Raw genomic sequence first — 20775 nt, forward strand, 5'->3', positions numbered from 1 at the left:
CTTTGCTGGCAATTGCTTGCTCCTCCTAGATATAAAAAAAACAAATCTTGCAGGGAAGATATTAACAACCCATGGTTTAATATAGTCCTACACCTTGTTCTTTGGTTTGAACCCCTTCAAAAGGATCACCGAAACAGTTACTATTTTTGTTTGTTTGGAAGGAAATATTTTCTGTGATACAGTCTTCATAGAAAAAGAGCACAATTCTTAAGAATTTTAACTAGTGTCAACTATTACAGATTTTTGATATAATTTCCCAGGTTTCCCATGAAGGACAAAGGAGGAAACGGAAGAAGAGGCCCATGACTCCTGTTGCGTATGTAATAGGCTAGAAAGCAGGGACTTTGCAATAATTTTCTTGGAACTCTAGGCTTCCCATTTATGTCTCTGACTCCGGAAAAGTTGAATCCACTGAAGGATGGAAATTTGTTTCCATAATCCTTAACTCTATTTCGAAGTGAGTAGCTTTATGTTTCTTAGCAGCCTTTGAGACCATGAAAAGCTAGATTGCAACTAGAAGTTTTAGAGCACTCATAATTTAAAAAAATGCTTTTTAGTGTTTTTATTAGTTTCCCAGCAGCCCTGTCTGTGGTCCCAAAGCTCATTTGATCTTGTTTGTTTCAGTGTGTCATGCCTTCCCTTTGTTATTTTTGAAGTCACTTACACACTGCTCAGTAAAACTTGTTTGATAAGTCACATTTTTTTTACCCCCGTGCAACTATTGATATTTATTCAATTAACAGTAAGCATCTACTGTTTGCCAAGCACTCTTCTAGATGCTGAGCATGCAGCAATGAACAAAAATCCCTGCCCTCATGGAGCTTATGTTTTAGCAAAGCGAGACAAGAAAGAAACAGATAAGCTTGTATAAGGGTGAGGCACAGGCTTACAGTTTTAAATAGGAAAGTCAAGCTTCCTTTAGTTGGGTAACACTGGAGCAAAGACTGGAAGAAGAGAGTGAGTGAATATTGAAGGCTCAGGGATGGAACATGACTTTGGGATGTTTCAGAAGCAACAAGTGTGAATAGAATAGAGGCAGAGAAAAAGAAAAGTAACAGAAGTGAAGTCAGATAGGCAAGACTAGGGGCGGGGCAGGGTGGAATATAGGGCCTTCTAATATTGTACAGTAGGCCCCCCCCCTTATCCACGGGGGATGCGTTCCAAGACCCCCAGTGGATGCCTGAAACCGCGGATAGTACTGAACCCTATGTAGACTATGTTTTCTCCTATGCATACATACCCACGATGAAGTTGAATTTATAAATTAGGCACAGTAAGGGATTAACAACAATAATAACAAAATAGAACAGTTATAACAATATACTGTAATAAAAATTCTGTGACTGTGGTCTCTGTCTCAAAATTTCGTATTGTACAAATTTAATACCTTGCCTGTCTTAACTAAACGTTTATCATGCACTGTCGCCGTAACTTTTGCAGTTTGCGGTGCGACAGCAAAAACTAGTGCAAATTTCTTTTACCTTCTTCACAATTTCACAGATAGAAGATTTGTTCTTACCATAGATGTTAGCAACCTCAGCATACAGTTCTTTTTCTTTCCATACTAAGTCGTGAACTTTCACCTTTTCACGTAAAGGAAGAACTTTACAGCTTCTCTTTGGCATATTGGAATTGCCAGCATCGCTACTCTTATGCTTCGGGGCCATTGCTAAGTAAAATAAGGGTTACTGGAATGCAAGCACTTTGATACTGTGACAGTTGATCTGATAACTAGAGGGCTACTAAGCAGGCTACACTGGACAAAGGGGTGAGTTACTTTCCAGGCAGGACAGAGCCAGATGGTGCACGATTTCATCATGCCGCTCAGAACGGCGCGCAACTTAAAAACTTATGAATTGTTTATTTCTGTAACTTTCCATTTAATATTTTCAGACTGCAGTTGACTGCGGGTAACTGAAACCACAGAAAGTGAAACCGCAGATAAGGAGAGGCTACTGTAATACAAATACTGGGCTTATACTTGGAGTGAGATGGAGAACCATTGCAGTTTGGAGCAGAAGGGAGGCAGCACTGGAAGCAGGGGAGCTGCAAGAGGCCGTTGGGTAATCCAGACTAGCGATGGTGGACCAGGTTAGAAGAGGCAGAGGTGATGAGAGATGGTTATATCAAGTCCCATATCTTTTCACCAGAAAAGAGTGGCAGTGTCCAGTGCCCGTGAGAAAAGAAGCCTAGCAGTGACATCTCCTAATTGTCAAGAGAAGGCTAGGCCAATAAGAATGGCTGAACTTTTTTTCCCCTCTCTCCATAACTTTATTGGGGTATAATTTACATACGATAAACTGCACATATTTAAAGCCTACAATTTTAGAAGTGGGATGTGAAGTTTGCGGTGGCTCATCAGAAAAGAGCAGCCCAGGTGTTCCATCTGGTGTTATCCCTTCATCATAATCCAGTCTCCTCTGTTGGGAGTTTTCAGATTCCTGCAACCCATGTCCGTCTCTTTCCTGATTTGTTTCTTTATTTTGGTGGAGCATATCCTCTAATGGTTTCTCGAGAAAGGGTGCTTAGAAGGTAAATTTTTGAGACCTTGAATGTCTTAAATTATCTTTATTCTACATTAACATGTGTAGATACTTCAGGTATGGAAATCTTGACAGGAAATAATTTTCCTTCAGAATTTTGAAGGCATTGTATCAGTGTCTTTTATCTTCCAGTGTTCATGTTGAGAGCTCTGATTTTTTTGTTTATCCTTTATGTGACTTTTTTGGTTGGATTTTTTTCCTAATGTTTTATAAGTTTGCAGTGATATTTTTTTTCATCCATTTTACTGGCATTTGGTGGGTCCTGTCCATCTGGAAACTCATGTCCTTCAATGTGGGATATTTTCTTGACTCACTATGTTAATGGTTTCTTTCTCTCCAGTTTTCTCTTCTCTCTAGAATCCATATGGTTTGGTTCTCGAACCTTCTGGACTGTTTCCTCTAATTTTCTTACTTATTCTCTTATTTTTAATCTTTTTGTATTTTTCTAATATACTCTCAGAGGTTTTCTTAACTTTGTCTTCCACCTGGTCTATTGAAGTTTTTCTTTTTTAAATTATTGAAATATTACAAACATCATAAACATGTAGCTTGGTGAATTGTCACAGACCGAACATATCTGTGTCACTAGCTCCCAGATCAATAAAGAAAACATTAGTACCCCAGAAATGTTCCCTTCCAGCATATTCTTTTCCCCAGCAGTAACCATTGTCTTGACTTCTAAGGCCATGCATTAGTTTTACAGGTATTTGAATTAGAATTGTAAGCTCTTTGAAGGCATGGTTTGTGTCTTGATCCTTCTTTGTATGTGCGTATAATGCAAAATCAGTATTTTTTTTGCCCAAAATCAGTAGGCATCTTTTGTTCTTGAGTAGTTTGTGCTGTTCAACTACATTGTGGCCACTGTCCAATAACTCTTCTGATTTCTGCAACTATGATCTCTGTTGAGTATTAGGATTCTTTTGATTGCAGATAGCAGATACTTGACCCAAACAAGCTTAATTTAAAAAGATAAGGAATTCTTTTATTTACTACTGAGTCTCACGGGCTTCAAGTGGACCTTATTTTGACAGTAATGTGTGGTCAGTTTCAAACTTCTTCCCCTTCATATTGTGGCTCTTTTTGAGCTGTAGCTTTCTCTTCTTGAGGGAAACAAACTTCTCGTGGCCCCCAAATGACCACCTCCAGCTTTTGTGGCCACTCTTTTTCAGGAGCTTTGGGAAGGAGAGAAACTGGGTCTTGGACATGTATTTTGAACCCTGGATAAAGCTTTGCCTGAAGCTGGGTTAGCAAACCATTATTCTCTTTTGATTAATCCAGTTTGATTCTGGTCTTCTATGCTGTTTACAACATCAAGGTTTCCTCTAAGGCTCCATGATTCTCTCTGTACTTTCCTGAGGTTGCCCACAGAATTGCAACCTCTCTTGTTCGAAGCTTTGGTTCGGGGAATGTATTATTTGACAAGTCTCTCTGCTTCCTCTCCTCATTTCATATTTTATTTCAGATAATGTCGTGGTCTTAAAGCTTTAGCCAAGAGCCCCCAGAGCAGTTTTTCTCTCCTTTTCTCACTTTCCCTTTATTCCCCCAAGTCCATGAAACATGATATAATGAGGTTCTCCTATGTATGTGAATGTTTATATCTTAAAAAACCTTTTTTTTTTTTTCCAAATGCTTTATCTGAAAGCTGACAGAGGCAGACGTCATGTTGAAAGGCTTCGGATTTTTCAGTAAAGGGTTTTCAGTATTTCTCCTGAAATCCTAGAACACTTATAATTAATTTTATAATTTATGTGTGTCAGGGGACTATGTTTGTCCTGATGGCTTGTTTCGAGACATGTTAGAGCAGCTTCTTGTTATAGATTCTGAGCTGAGACTGATTAGGGTGTTGTTTTGTTTTGTTTCCTTCCAACTTCTGAATTCTCCATTTCTTCAGACCATTCATTCCTCAGTGGCTCAGTAATGTGCTCTGTGTTAGCAGCCAGCTTGACTGCTTGTTCCTCATAACCAATCAAGGAAAGCATTTTTAAATGGTAGAGCTCTTTCAGGAAGCCTTCTTCCCGACCCACCCTTCTTTCTAAGGGATAGAGTCCTTCAGGAGTGTTTCCCAAATGTTCTCTGGCTTAGGCCATTTGCCATTACTTTGGAAACCTATATCCAGGAAAAGTATCCAAAGTCTGCACACAGAAGCATCTGCCTTCCCGGGAGATCATTCTGAAAAACAGATCTGACCCTATGAAAAAGTCATTATCAGTGTCTGCCACTGCCCTCAGTATAAGTCTAGCTTGCTTACCATGATTCACAAAACCCGCCATGTCCTGGCCTCTCGCTACCTCTCCAGCCTCTTCACTTGCAAATCCATGTCATTCATGTAATACTCTTACAACTCAGAATCAGTTATGTGCCTAAACACCCACCATGCCATTTTCCTTCGAGAATGTGTCTTCCCAGCCTCATACCTTCCCCTTTCACTTTCTGTCTCCATTTTAAGAAATGATTTCTTGTCCCAAGCACTGGAATGTCATAGATCAGTGCTGGACAGAGAAAGCATCCTTAGGCTCCGTACACCAGCTGACCCTCTGCAACTTCTGGGTTTCTCCTGCCTCAATATCTGTGACATGGATAGGAAGGTACCTGCTATTTAAGCCCCTCTAGGTATAGGGTTAAGGAAACAGAAGATAGTTGCCAGGTCCAGAGTCTTAGAATTTTAGCACTTGGCTAAGGGAATAGGGAATAGGAAATAGGGCTGTTTTTTTTTTTTTTAAGGGAATAGTTTTTGTTTGTTTGTTTTTAATTTAATTAATTTATTTATTTTTGCTGTGTTGGGTCTTCGTTTCTGTGCGAGGGCTTTCTCTAGTTGTGGCAAGCGGGGGCCACTCTTCATCGCGGTGCGCGGGCCTCTCACTATCGCGGCCTCTCTTGTTGCGGAGCACAGGCTCCAGATGCGCAGGCTCTGTAGTTGTGGCTCACGGGCCTAGTTGCTTCGCGGCATGTGGGATCTTCCCAAACCAAGGCTCGAACCCGTGTCCCCTGCATTGGCAGGCAGATTCTCAACCACTGCGCCACCAGGGAAGCCCAGGGCTATTTTTTTAATGTGTGGTGATGATGAATATATATTTACATATCAGGGAAATTATTGACATACATTATTAATGGTATATGCTGTTAAATATGGTAGAAAATTTCAAGTGATATATTTTACTTGATTAGAACTGTCATCTCTTCTTTCGTGCTCAGGCTTCTATCTTTGCTTTCTATGCGACACTGTTTGCATACAGCTTTGTGAATGGAAACAAAATATTTGATGGCATTTATCTTTTATTAAATGGAATTAATTTTTTCTCAAAAACTAGTTAGTATAAATAAATCAAATTGGTTTAACTAGGCAGGGGCAGTTTTGGACATTTTAAACTTGACGTTTAAACTTAGTCTTCTTTTGTATTTTGTCACATCTTTCAGTTCTTTAGTAGTTTGGTTAGTGGGAGCAGGGAATGCACCAAACACATTGAGATACTTAAAATCGTTTCAACGTTACTAAAGTTCAAAGGCAAGTAGGAGCCAATTGCCTCTGCTTGTTTCCAAAATAACATAGGGGAACAGTAATCAGTTGCAGTTGCTATAGGTAATTACAAGTTGATTTTATTGAGAAAGTGGGCAACACTGTATTTATGCAATAAAAAATTTATCAGACATATAGCTTCCCTCCTCCCTACCCAGCTGACTGAGGAAACAAACTTTCAACAAAACATTATTTTAATGAGCACATTGCAGAGGTGCTGGATTTATGGGAGACATCAGGCAACACTGATTGCAATTACCGTCTCTGTTTGTTGTTCAGGACTTTATTGGTTCCATATTGAGAAGAGTGTGAGGATGAAATTTAGAGGGGAAAGTAGTCAACCAGTCTGTTAGCCAATAAAGATGATCGCTTTTTAGAACGTCCATACTTGGTGGCATTAAAACTACCTGAAAATCATTGGCTTTGTAGTTTAAAAATCATTTGTTTTTAAAGTTAAGTTGTTGTTGATTTGACCAGGGAGGGACATATGAAAAGTCTTCTTAAAATGTCTCTATTTTTTTTCTTGGGCTACTTGCTCCATCTGTTATCATTAGAACCCTCTAGAATGAAGCAGCCTGCAAGCCTTGGGGTATCACACATATAAATATTGAGTTCTCATATCAATATTCTTTTGCTAAATTGATCTTATCAAATAATTTAGCATTAATTGCTTTATTATGTTGTATGCTGGTATTAGTCACATGACATTGCTGCCAAAATCTTGGCTCCCTGTACACCAATGCGGAAATGAGATACAGAGATAGAGTTTTGGAGGGGAAAGAAAGGGTGGTTTTATTCTTTGCCAGGCAAAGTGGGGAGCACAGCGGGCTAGCGCCTCAAGAAGTGTGCCCCCTCTTTGGGGAATAGGGAGAGGTCTTAGAGTCGGAGCTCATGGTCAGGGGTATGCAATAAGGATCAAGGCTCTAACAGTCTTGCATTCTTCTTTCTTCTGCAGAGTTTCAAAAGGGTGGGGTTGCTGACAAGATTAGGGTGTGTGCAGGGTCTCCTGCACTCTGTAATCTTGATGAGCTTCTCTGGTTCCTTTAATCTTGCCTCAGGTGGTTTCCTGGCTGCTCCTCCCTTGATTTGCAACTGTTTGAATCTGCCCTTTGGCACTCAGGGAATGTCTTGGAGGCTGGAGTCTTGCTTATAAGAAATGGGGGACAAAAAGGCCTCCATGCCTGCGAGCCCCATAGGCGCCCCCCCCCTCGGTTTCAACATTCGTAGGTGTTAGTCACATTGTATCATTATTACTTTATTCAGCCTCAGCTTCCTCACTAATATGTGCTGTAGGCATCTCTATCAAATCACAGATATCAAGACTCTAGAGCAGCAGTTGGCAAATGTTTTCTGTATAAAGGACCAGATAGTAAAGATTTTCAGCTTTATGGGCCTTATGGTCTGTGTCTTAGCTGCTCAACCTTGTTGTTCTGTGTGAAAGCAGCTGTGGACAGTATGCAGATGAATGCTCCTGACTGTTCCTGTTAAACCTTACAAAAGCAGGGGATAGGGCTGATTTGCCTGTAGGCTAAAGCAAGGTTCATGGACTTGAATGCCTGTAGGGGCTAGGCAGGTACTGCAAAGGAGTCAAGTGGCTGACTGGGGACTGCCACTAGTGCCTTGTCTAAAACGGGCTGCTACTTCTTACCTACAGCCACTTGTGACTGCCCCAGTGATATTTGAGCTTATAATTCAAGAGTAGCTGGAAACTGGTATTTTTACACAAAGCACTTTTATCAGTGGGCAGCTAACTTTAGATTTGTTCAGAAAATACAGTGAAGGTCAAGCTATATATCTTTGTGAGCTCTTTTCTGGTCCATAGGATCTAGTTTTGCAAATTCTGGTATTTTCAGGTGTAACTGTGTATTATGTGTAACTATATATTATGTACAGGAACTTCCTGGAAAATGTCATCAGACATGGACAGCAAATATCTAGTTCTGATGCTGCTAGCTCCCTTCAAGTGCCTGTGACAGACATCAGTAATCAATCATACCACTCTTTCCTGCTGAGCCTAGAGGAAATTTCAGTGATTCTACACCAGTCCTCAGAAAAGCCACAACCAGTGAATTCGTTGTGTCCTCTGATATATAAGGTATTTGTCACTACTGTTCCAGAGGACTCTCTTTAAAATGTTTTCGGGATTAACCTAGAAAATGGCTTTGGACTTTTTAATTCTATGACTTTAAAGAAATCTAGCTAAAAATTGCTCTTAACTAAAGAGTATTTGAGAAAATATGTATCAGAAATAATGCATATGACAAAAGGTAAGATTCTGTTCCTATGGCAGAATTTATTTTACTTTATTGAATAAATTTATTTATTTATTTTTGGCTGCATTGGGTCTTCATTGTGGTGCGCAGGCTTCTCACTGTGGTGGCTTCTCTTGTTGTGGAGCACAGGCTCTAGGTGCGCAGGCTCAGCAGTTGTGGCGCACGGGCTTAGTTGCTCCACGGCATGTGGGATCTTCCCGGACCAGAGCTTGAATCTGTGTCCCCTGCATTGGCTGGCAGATTCTTAACCACTGTGCTGCCAGGGAAGTCCCAGGTTTTAGATTCAAACTTAGAGAATTGAAGATCTCCACAGTTGCATGTGTCCGTAAAGGTTCTGGTAGCATTCCTTCTTTGAAGAGACCATGAACTTGGATTTCTGGTCTGATTTTTTTTCACCATACCTGTGCAAAGTAATGGGAACAAATAGTTATAAAGGGGAGTTTCTTTTTCCTTTCTCTTACTGCCTCTGACCCTGGTGCAGTTACTGGAGAGTAAGATGTTCAGAATTTAGGGACTCTGTATGTGAATATGTGCCATCTGGGAGCACATACTTTTGGACTGTGTATGTGGCATGCACACGATGCAGCCTAAGTAAAACATGCTTTATTGTCCATTTTGATGGCATAAAACTTTACATCTTTGTACTCTGCCCTCTATGAGTCTAAACCGTACTTGTCTTTCAAGTTTGATCTTCTCCAAGAATTCTGCTCTACCCATTCTAATCCTCATTGAACCTGTCTCTTCTCTAGATTTCTTTAATATTGAGAACTGTCCTAATTTAGCAGTGTCACGCTTTATTACATTATTTGATTTAATTTGCATTTGTTTCCCCCCCCCCATAATTAACATTTTCTTTTCCTGCCATCTAGCACAGTAAGGACCGTGCACGGTGTGAACTGAAAGAACATTTTGTTTTTAAGCAGGCAATTTAGTACAGATGTTCATTGGATGCTTCTTATATACCAGTCACTGGGGCTCTAAATGTGGATGAAACAGAAAAATGGACCCTGCCCTTGAAGACCAGAGTCTAGTGGATTAAAGTCTAATGGAATTTAAAATGTTCCCTTTTTTAGTAATCAGTGATGAACATTTACAACTCCCCTGGAAGGAAAGCTCCCCTGGGCCTAGGTCTTCGTTTCATTTACTGATGTACCCCAACTGCCCACGTCAGTGCCTTGTATACAGTAACTGCTCAGTAAATATTTCTTAGGTGAAGTTTTACAAGTTTTTATGTAAGTGCAGGACTATTAGTGTAGGTGAACCATAGTGTGTGCCTTCCACTTCTTTTACGTCTCTCCCACTCCTTGTCCCAGCCATGTAGTTCTCTGCCCAGAAAAGTCAGTCTTGACTTTCCTTCCAGAAATACTATATGTACATATACGTACATGTGTGGGTTTGTACTTTTTACACAAATTATAGCCTATGCCTTTCTTTCCCTTAAAAATATATCAGATAGTTCTCTATCAGTGCATACTCATGTTACTTTTAGTGGCTATATATTACTTATTACTTGGACATTTCATAATTTATTAAACCAGAAACTTATTGATGGATATTTAGGTTATTCTGACCTTTTGCTCTTATAAACAGTATTACAGTAAATATCCTCACTCAATTTGCGACCTCTGCAAGTAGGAATTTTAGCATACATTCCTAAAAGTGGAATTGTGGAATTCTTATAAGTTCAAAGGGTTTATGTATTTGTAATTTTGATAGAAATTGCCAAATAGTCTTCTACAGAGAATGAGAATGTGCCATTTTGCTGCACTCTTACTAACACCATATTTTATCAAAGTGCTTGATTGTTTTGTGATCTGATAGGTGAAAAATATCTATTATGGCTTTGTATTTCTCTTACATAAATGAGTTTGAACATCTTTTTATATGTTTACAAACTCATTTCATTTTATGTGTTCTGTCTTTATAACTTTTGCCCATTTTTCTATGTGATAATTGATCTTTATCTTATTGATGTGTAGGAGCTCTTTGTAGAGTTAAAAAAAAAATTCCGTGTCTGTGCTTGCTTGTTTATATTTCTAATTAGAGAATCAGCTTGTCTACTGACCTGCCCCAATCACCTAAAAAATCAATCCTGTTGGTATTTTTGTTGTGTTTGTGTCAAATGTATAGATGATTTAGGGAGAACCGGCATTTCCATGATGTTTCGTCTTATTTCCCAAGAACATAATATGTCTTTACATTTGTTTAAGTGGGTCATTGTTGTGATAAACAGCATTGTCTTAACTTTGGGACTGTTTCTAATGTTTCTCTATTAAAATATGCTGGCTTTGGGATTGAGATAGATCTGTATTGTATAATGTTAAGGAACTAACCACCCATTGCTATCTTATTGAGGTTTTTACTGCAAAAGGATATATTTTGTCACACACATTTGTGTAATTCTGGTGACTCATATATCTGTTGTTTGTTTGTTTTCATCTATGAATATGATGAATTTTAAGTATAGACTTTTGCATATTGAACTATCCTTGTACTCATGGAATAAGTTCTACTTGATCATGGAAAGTTATCCTTTTAATGTGCTGCTGGATTTGGGTTCTGTTTTCTTATATAGATCTTCCATGACTTACAATGTGGTTATCTCCGAATAAGCCCATTGTAAGTTGAAAATATCATAAGTCACAGATGCATTTAATACACTTAACCTACCGAAGATCATAGCTTAGCCTAGCCTGCCTTAAACCTTCTCAGAACACTTACATTAGCCTACAGCTGAGCAAAATCATCAGACACAAAGTATATTGTAATAGAGTGTTGAATATCTCATGTAACTTATTGAATATTGTACTGAAAGTGAAAATGAGAATGGTCGTATGGGCACAGAATGGTTTTAAGTGTATTAGTTCTCCACCTTTCTGATCACGTGGCTGACGTGGAGCTGTCTCTGCCCAACATCACAAGAGAGTATTGTTCTGCATGTCGCTAGCCTCGGGTAGGATGAAATTCAAAATTCGAAGTATGGTTTTGACTGAATGCATGTTGCTTTCACACCATTGTAAAGTTGAAAAGTCGTTAAGTTGGGGATCATCTGTACTGTATTTAAGAATTATGCATTGATTTTCAGATGTGAGACTGGTGTGTGTGTGTACGTGCACATGCGTGAGCTTGCTTTGGATTTTGATACGTATTTTGTCTTTATGAGGAGAATTTGGACACTTTTCTTTTTCTGTGCTCTTGACCAATTTACAGTGGATTGAAATTACCCACTTCTTAATTTTTTGATAGAATTCTCCTTTGCAGCTCTCTACTCCTGTGTTCTTTGACAACTACCCCTATACCTTCTTGGGCTTTTTTTAGTTTTTCTACCTCTTCTGGGGTCAGTTTTGGTCATTAATGTTTTCCTAAAAACCTATCCAGATTTTCTAATTTAGTTACATGGAATTGAACAAAATAATCTTCTTTCATTTTCTTTCGTATCTGTGGTTATTTCCTCACCATTTTCAGATTTTTTTGAATAAAAAATAAATGACATGTTAAAAATATTCTAAAGAATGTGTTTTAAAAAAAAATGACGTAAAAAGAGTATATAGTTCACTTATCCATATTTTATTAAAACCTCAGTTATTCCTAAGGTAACTGTTATGAAACCCAGAACTTTAGATGAAACATTTCCTTTCTGACAACTCTCTTCTCTTTTGACAGACCCTGAAGAGGAAAGTGAGGATGACCCTCAACTCGAAGGCAGAGATCCTGATATTTGGCACGTTGGTTTTAAGATCTCATGGGACATAGAGACACCTGGTTTGGCGATACCCCTTCACCAAGGAGACTGCTATTTTATGCTTGGTAATTGGGAGGATCAAAGCTATACTGATGCTCTAGTGTCTAGGTTTTAGATTATTGGGTACATATTTTGCATATGTCTTTTGAAATAAACTTTTCAGGTTTTTTATAGTGATAATGAAACATCTACATGTGACTAGGTTTTTTAAAAGATACTGCTAATTTTTATTTTTTTGAATTTTATTTTATTTTTTATACAGCAGGTTCTTATTATTTATCTATTTTATACATATTAGTGTATACATGTCAATCCCAATCTCCCAGTTCATCCCACCGCCACCACCACCACCACCCCATCACTTTCCCCCCTTGGTGTCCATACGTTTCTTCTCTATATCTGTGTCTCTATTTCTGCCTTGCAAACCAGTTCATCTGTACCATTTTTCTAGATTCCACATATAAGCATTAATATACGATATTTGTTTTTCTCTCTCTGACTTACTTCACTCTGTAGGACAGTCTCTAGATCCATCAACGTCTCTACAAATGACCCAATTTCGTTCCTTTTATGGCTGAGTAATACTCCATTATATATATGTACCACATCTTCTTTATCCATTCGTCTGTCGATGAGCATTTAGGTTGCTACCATGACCTGGCTATTGGGAATACTGCTGCAGTGAACATTGGGGTGCATGTGTCTTTTTGAATTATGGTTTTCTCAGGGTATATGCCCTGTATGGGATTGCTGGGTCATATGGTAATTCTATTTTTAGTTTTTTAAGGAACCTCCATAGTGGTTGTATCAATTTACATTCCCACCAACAGTGCGAGAGGGTTCCCTTTTCTCCATACCATCTCCCGCATTTGTTGTTTGTAGATCTTCTGCTGATGCCCATTCTAACTGGTGTGAGGTGATACCTCACTGTAGTTTTGATTTTCATTTCTCTAATAATTTGTGATGTTGAGCAGCTTTTCATGTGTGTCTTGGCCATCTGTATGTCTCCTTTGGAGAAATGTCTATTTAGGTCTTCTGCCCATTTTTTGATTGGGTTGTTTGTTTTGTTAATATTAAGCTGCATGAGCTGTTTATACATTTTGGAGATTAATCCTTTGTCCATTGATTCATTTGCACATATTTTCTCCCATTCTGAGAGTCATTTTTTCTTCTTGTTTATAGTTTCCTTTGCTTTGCAAAAGCTTTTAAGTTTCATTAGGTCCCATTAGTTTATTTTTGTTTTGATTTCCATTACTCTAGGAGGTGGATCAAAAAAGATCTTGCTGTGATTTATGTCAAAGAGTGTTCTTCCTATGATTTCCTCTAAGAGTTTTATAGTGTCCGGTCTTACATTTAAGTCTTTAATCCATTTTGAGGTTATTTTTGTGTATGGTGTTAGGCAATGTTCTAATTTCATTCTTTTACATGTAGCTGTCCAGTTTTCCCAGCACCACTTATTGAAGAGACTGTCTTTTCTCCATTGTATATCCTTGCCTCCTTTGTCATAGAATAGTTGACCATAGGTGCAAGGGTTTATCTCTGGGCTTTCTGTCCTGTTCCATTGATTTATATTTCTATTTTTGTGCCAGTCCCATATTGTCTTCTTTACTGTAGCTTTGTAGTATAGTCTGAAGTCAGGGAGTCTGATTCCTCCAGCTCTGTTTTTTTTCCCTCAAGACTGCTTTGGCTATTCAGGGTCTTTTGTGTCTCCATACAAATTTTAAGATTTTTTTGTTCTAGTTCTGTAAAAAATGCCATTGGTAATTTGATAGGGATTGCACTGAATCTGTAAATTGCTTTGGGTAGTATAGTCATTTTCACAGTATTGATTCTTCCAACCCAAGAACATGGTATATCTCTCCATCTGTTTGTGTCATCTTTGATTTCTTTTACCAGTGTCTTATAGTTTTCTGAGTACAGGTCTCTTACCTCCTTAGGTAGGTTTACTCCTAGGTATTTTATTTTTTGTTGCAATGGTGAATGGGATTGTTTCCTTAATTTCTCTTCTGATCTTGTATTGTTAGTGTATAGGAATGCAGGAGATTTCTGTGCATTAATTTTGTATCCTGCAACTTTACCAGATTCATTGATTAGCTCTAGTAGTTTTCTAGTGGCATCTTTAGGATTCTCTATGTATAATATCATGTCATCGGCAGTGACAGTTTTACTTCTTTTCCAATTTGTATTCCTTTTATTTCTTTTTCTTCTCTGATTGCCATGGCTAGGACTTCCAAAACTATGTTGAATAATAGCGTCGAGAGTGGACATCATTGTCTTCTTCCTGATCTTAGAGGAAATGCTTTCACTTTTTCACCATTGAGAATGATGTTTGCTGTGGGTTTGTCATATATGGCCTTTATTATGTTGAGGTAGGTTCCCTCTATACCCACTTTCTGGATAGTTTTTATCATAAATGGGTGTTAAATTTTGTCAAAAGCTTTTTCTGCGTCTGTTGAGATGATCATATGGTTTTTATCCTTCAGTTGTTAACGTGGTGTATTACATTGATTGATTTACATATACTGAAGAATCCTTGCATCCCTGGGATAAATCCTAATTGATCATGGTGTATGATCCTTTTAATGTGTTGTTGGATTCTGTTTACTAGTATTTTGTTGAGGTTTTTTGCATCTATATTCATCAGTGATATTGGTCTGTATTTTCTTTTTTTGTAGTATCTTTCTCTGGTTTTGGTATCAGGGTAATGGTGGCCTCATAGAATGAGTTTGGGAGTGTTCCTTCCTCTGCAATATTTTGGAAGAGTTTGAGAAGGATGGGTGTTAGCTCTTCTCTAAATGTTTGATAGAATTCACCTGTGAAGCCATCTGGTCCTGGACTTTTGTTGGAAGATTTTTAATTTCAATTTCATTACTTGTGATTGGTTTGTTCATATTTTCTGTTTCTTCCTGGTTCAGCCTTAAAAGGTTACACCTTTGAAAGAATTTGTCCATTTCTTCCAGGTTGTCCATTTTATTGGCATAGAGTTGCTTGTAGTAGTCTCCTATGATGCTTTGTATTTCTGCAGTGTCTGTTGTAACTTCTCCTTTTTCATTTCTAATTTTGTTGATTTGAGTCCTCTCCCTCTTTTCTTGATGAGTCTGGCTAATGGTTTATCAATTTTGTTTATCTTCTCAAAGAACCAGCTTTTAGTTTTATTGATCTTTGCTATTGTTTTCTTTGTTTCTATTTCATTTATTTCTGCTCTGATCTTTATGATTTCTTTCCTTCTACTAACTTTGGGTTTTGTTTGTTCTTCTTTCTCTACTTCCTTTAGGTATAAGGTTAGATTGTTTATTTGAGATTTTTCTTGTTTCTTGAGGTAGGAGTGTATTGTTATAAACTTCCCTCTTAGATCTGCTTTTGCTGCATCCCATAGGTTATGGATCGTCGAGTTTTCGATGTCATTTATCTCTAGATATTTTTTGATTTCTTCTTTGATTTCTTCAGTGATCTCTTGGTTATTTAGTAACGTATTGTTTAGCCTGCATGTGTTTGTGTTTTTTACATTTTTTCCATGTAATTGATTTCTAATCTCATAGTGTTGTGGTTGGAAAAGATTCTTGATATGATTTCAGTTTTCTTAAATTTACCGAGGCTTGATTTATGACCCAAGATGTGATCTCTCCTGGAGAATGTTCCGTGTGCACTTGAGAAGAAAATGTAATCTGCTTTTTTGGGTGGAATGTCCTATAAATATCAGTTAAATCTATCTGGTCTGTTGTGTCATTTAAAGCGTCTGTTTCCTTATTAATTTTCTGTCTGGATGATCTGTCCATTGGTATAAGTGAGGTGTTAAAGTCCCCCACTATTACTGTGTTACTGTTGATTTCCTCTTTTATAGCCGTTAGCATTTTCCTTATGTATTGAGGTGCTCCTATGTTAGGTGCGTATATATTTATAATTGTGATATCTTCTTCTTGGATTGATCCCTTGATCATTTTGTAGTGTCCTTCCTTGTCTCTTGTAACATTCTTTATTTTAAAGTCTATTTTATCTGATATGAGTATTGCTACTCCAGCTTTCTTTTGGTTTCCATTTGCATGGAATATCTTTTTCCATCCCCTCACTTTTCAGTCTGCATGTGTCCCTGGGTCTGAAGTGGGTCTCTTATGGGCAGCATATATATGGGTATTGTTTTTTTATCCATTCAATGAGCCTGTGTTTTTTGGTTGGAGCATTTAATCCATTCACATTTAAGGTAATTATCAATATGTATGTTCCTATTACCATTTTCTTAATTGTTATGGGTTTGTTTTTGTAGGTCCTTTTCTTCTCTTGTGTTTCCCACTTAGAGAAGTTGCTTTAGCATTTGTTGTAGAGCTGGTTTGGTGGTGTTGTATTCTCTTAGCTTTTGCTTGTCTGTAAAGCTTTTGATTTCTCCATTGAATCTGAATGAGATCCTTGCCGGGTAGAGTAATCTTGGTTGTAGGTTATTCCCTTTCCTCACTTGAAATATATCGTGCCACTCCCTTCTGGCTTTTAGAGTTTCTGCTGAGAAATCAGCTGTTAACCTTATGGGAGTTCCCTTGTATGTTACTTGTTGTTTTTCCCTTGTTGCTTTTAATAATTTTTCTTTGTCTTTAATTTTTGTCAGTTTGATTACTATGTGTTTCAGTGTGTTTCTCTTTGGGTTTATCCTGCCTGGGACTCTCTGTGCTTCCTGAACTTGGATGGCTGTTTCCTTTCCCATGTTAGGGAAGTTTTTGATGATAATCTCTTTAAATATCTTCTCAGGTCCTTTCTCACTCTCTTCTCTTTCTGGGACCCTATAGTGCGAATATTCGTACGTTTAATGTTATCCCAGAGGTCTCTTAGGCTGTCTTCATTTCTTTTCATTCTTTTTTCTTTATCCTGTTCCATGGCAGTGAATTCCACTGTTCTGTGTTCCAGGTCACTTATCCATTCTTCTGCCTCAGTTATTCTGCCGTTGATTCCTTCTAGTGCATTTTTCATTTCAGTTATTGTATTGTTCATTTCTTTGTTTGTTCTTTAATTGTTCTAGGTGTTTGTTCGTTAATTCTTCTAGGTCTTTGTTAAACATTTCTTGCATCTTCTCGATCTTTGCCTCCATACTTTTTCCGAGGTCCTGGATCATCTTCACTATCATTCTGAATTATTTTTCTGGAAGGTTGCCTATCTCCAGTTCATTTAGTTGTTTCTCTGGGACTTTATTTTGTTCCTTCATCTGGTACATAGTCCTGTGCCTTTTCATTTTGTCTATCTTTCTGTGAATGTGGTTTTCATTCCACAGGCTGCAGGATTGTAGTTCTTCTTGCTTCTGCTGGCTGCTCTCTGGTGGATAAGGCTATCTAAGAGGCTTGTAAAAGTTTTCTGATGGGAGCGACTGCTGGTGGGTAGAGCTGGGTGTTGCTCTGGTGGGCAGAGCTCAGTAAAACTTTAATCTGCTTGTCTGCTGATGGGTGGGGCTGAGTTCCCTCCCTGTTGGTTGTTTGGCCTGAGGTGACCCAGCACTGGAGGCTGCAGGCTCTTTGGTGGGGCTAATGGTGGACTCTGGGAGGGCTCACACCACAGAGTACTTCCCAGAACTTCTGCTGCCAGTGTCCTCATCCCTGCAGTGAGCCACAGCCACCCCCCGCCTTTGCAGGAGACCCTCCAACACTAGCAGGTAGGTCTGGTTCAGTCTCCTTTGGGGTCACTGCTCCTTCCCCTGGGTCCCAATGCGCACACTACTTTGTGTGTGCCCTCCAAGAGTGGAGTTTCTGTCTCTCCCAGTCCTGTCGAAGTCCTGAAATCAAATCCTGCTATCTTTTAAAGTCTGATTCTCTGGGAATTCCTCCTCCCATTGCTCGACCTCCAGGTTGGGAAGCCTGACATGTGGCTCAGAACCTTCACTCCAGTGGGTGGACTTCTGTGGTCTAAGTGTTCTCCAGTCTGTGAGTCACCCACTCAGCAGTTATGGGATTTGATTTTATTGTGATTGCACCCCTCCTACCGTCTCACTGTGGCTTCTCCTTTGTCTTTGGATGTGGGGTATCATTTTTGGTGAGTTCCAGTGTCTTCCTGTTGATGATTGTTCAACAGTGAGTTGTGATTCTGGTGCTTTCACAAGAGGGAGTGAGAGCACGTCCTTCTACTCCGCCATCTTGAACCAATCTCTCCAATACTGCTAATTTTAAAAATTGCTTTTCTTTTCATTCCCAGTGTTTATGGAGTTCCCCAAATATGCTAAACAGTTTTCAAGATTTTTCATCAGTGCTACTAAATCATCTAAGTCAACTTATCAGTGTGAAGTTTTTAAAATATTTCCCTATCTATATAGGTTTTTAGTGAAAGTTTTTTCTAGTTTTGAATTTAGGTTCTTCTCAAAGACAGCTGACCTGACAACAGCCTCCGTCCAACCCCTCACCCCCCACCCCAATTGAGTTTCCCTCATTTAGTTCTTTGGGAAGCAGTAATTCAGCTGTGGTCAGGCTAACTGAAGCTGTGCAGTTTGTGGAGCTTTGTTTTTTGTTTCTTTGCTCTAAGTTTTTTGTTTTATTTTTAGACTTTCTCTTTGTTTTCTGATGCACAGTGTGCAAACAGGATCCTTTTTTCCTCTCAAAGCTTCTCAGGGTTTATTCTATCCTTGGCTCTGATCTCCTGATTATTTAGGGTTGATCTCACCCTTAGCTGCCTGGGGGAATCTACTCATGTGTTTGGTTTTAGAGCCAGGAAGCACCAAGGGTCAAACCTAGTATTTATAATAGGAATTATCTCCCAATTAATAGAGTGTTTGTAGGGTGTCCACTGTGTTCTATGTGCTGCCTAAGGTTCTGGAGTATTGGAGATGGATAAAACTTGATTTTTGCCTTCTAGGAATTATGAGTTTGGAGTGGCCCTTTCAGACATTACAGCATTAAGTGTTTTCCAAATTTCAGTCATTTGCACATCAGCTTCATGGTTTTTGCCATATCCATGTGCTACCCATGTTATTATTACTTGTGTAATATTTCTCTCTAGATTAACTCAGTTTTTTTCTTTTGTCAAAATAAATTTATTTTGGGAGATTTTATATTACTATCTTAAATGGAAAACCAGTATCACTTGACATAATTAGAAGAGTTGTTAAAAAAGAAAAGAGTTTATAGAAAGAAAGTAAAACAGAATTAAGTGCCCACCAGTTTTGTTTACTGAAGGTCCTGATCCTCAGTCCTGTTCTGTCTTTAGTAAGTGTTATGAAGAGGTGTTAACTGGATCATGGTACCAATCTTGGACTTTGTCCTTCATGTCAGCAGGGAGATTGGAAGATCATTACGTAGGGAATTACTTTCTCCTGGTACAATTCAGTGGTAAATTCTTCAATTCTTCTCATGGATGAGTCCTGCATTTGTTACACACTGATTTAAGTAAACCCTAAATCTCTTGCCTTCCATTTGCATGTTGCTTTCCAGTTTACAGATCTATTTCACATAAGCAATTTCATTCAGTCTCCAAACAGCCTTGCCAGGGAGAAGGTGCAGGGATTGTTCTGTTCTTCCGTAATTTGCTGAAAGTCACTCACTTCATGTGAGGCAGAACAGGGACCAGTGTGGGTTGCAGGTTTCATATATGGTGCTTTTCTTGCTCTAAAAGGGACCATTTAGATTGGATCCCAATTCACTGAAATCTCTAGGTGGGAACGCTTTTAGGGTTAAGGTCACTCTTTGCCCGCCCCTCCCCTGCTTGCCTCTCCCCTACTTGCCTCAGCATCTGAGTTTCTATTCTGAAGTCTTTACCCCATTGTTTTGAGCATTATTTGTAGGTAGAACAGATTATTAATTCATTTTTTAATATACCACCTGGATGTGGATATTTACCATGAGTATAAATGGGTGATAGTTTCAGCCAGTAAACCACTTTCCTTTTAGATACTCTGTTGGAGTTTCTATGACTATTTTGCACCTTTCAAAGAAGTGAGAGTCAGAATGGTGCTATTTTTAATAGCTTTATTAATTTTCTATATACAAAAGTAGTAAATACACATGGTAAAGGCTCAGCTACTTTCTATTTATTTAATAACATCTCGTGTTCTTTTCTGAATGAAAAAGTAATACATGCTCATTGTAGAGAAAAGAAATTCTGAAAAGTATAAAATGAAAGAAGAATATAAAAATCAGGTTTATGCCTATTTTAGTACATTCCTTTTCAGTCTTTTTCCTATGTGTGCATATATACGTATCTGGAATAACAATAGTATATGAATAACAGCTGTGTTTATTGGGGACTAATGACAAGTCAAGCCTTCTTGGAATCTTCTCAGTAACCCTGAGAAGTAGATGTTAGCTATATTGAGAAAGAAAAATTTAAGGTTAGATCGATGTCGTTACTTAGCCATGGTTACACGGCAGGTAAGAGGCGTGCATTGGAACTTGTCACTTTAGCCCACTTGGGCTCTGACACCTGTGTCAGGCCATCCCCTCCCCACCACCTGGAGTCCCTCCTCACCCCACTGCGGTGCTGACCCCTGCTCTGGGCTTCTGTGCCTTCCTCCCCCTCCCTCAGCGTGATGCCTAAGTTGTTCGGAAGGGCAGAAAAGAAGGTGACAGTGGTGATGTGTTTGCTTCTTTCTTTTCCATTTCCTTAAAAAAAAATTTCTTTTTTTAATTAAAAAAAATTTTTAACATCTTTATTGGAGTATAATTGTTTTACAATGGTGTGTTAGTTCCTGCTGTATAACAAAGTGAATCAGCTATATGCATACGTATATCCATATCCCCTCCCTCT

The 20775-nt window shown here is 38.5% G+C and overlaps 1 protein-coding gene across 1 annotated transcript in view; it reads left to right on the forward strand.

Annotated features, from left to right (window-relative positions):
- Positions 1–20775, forward strand: part of FTO (FTO alpha-ketoglutarate dependent dioxygenase) — a 373461-nt gene that overhangs the window by 113093 nt on the left and 239593 nt on the right. The window contains exon 4 of the mRNA XM_059043778.2: positions 11994–12137. Within this exon, the coding sequence (XP_058899761.1) occupies positions 11994–12137 (144 nt within the window). The remainder of the gene's footprint in view (positions 1–11993; positions 12138–20775) is intronic.

Source organism: Kogia breviceps, chromosome 18 (assembly GCF_026419965.1).
Source record: "Kogia breviceps isolate mKogBre1 chromosome 18, mKogBre1 haplotype 1, whole genome shotgun sequence".
Taxonomy (NCBI): Eukaryota; Metazoa; Chordata; class Mammalia; order Artiodactyla; family Physeteridae; genus Kogia; species Kogia breviceps.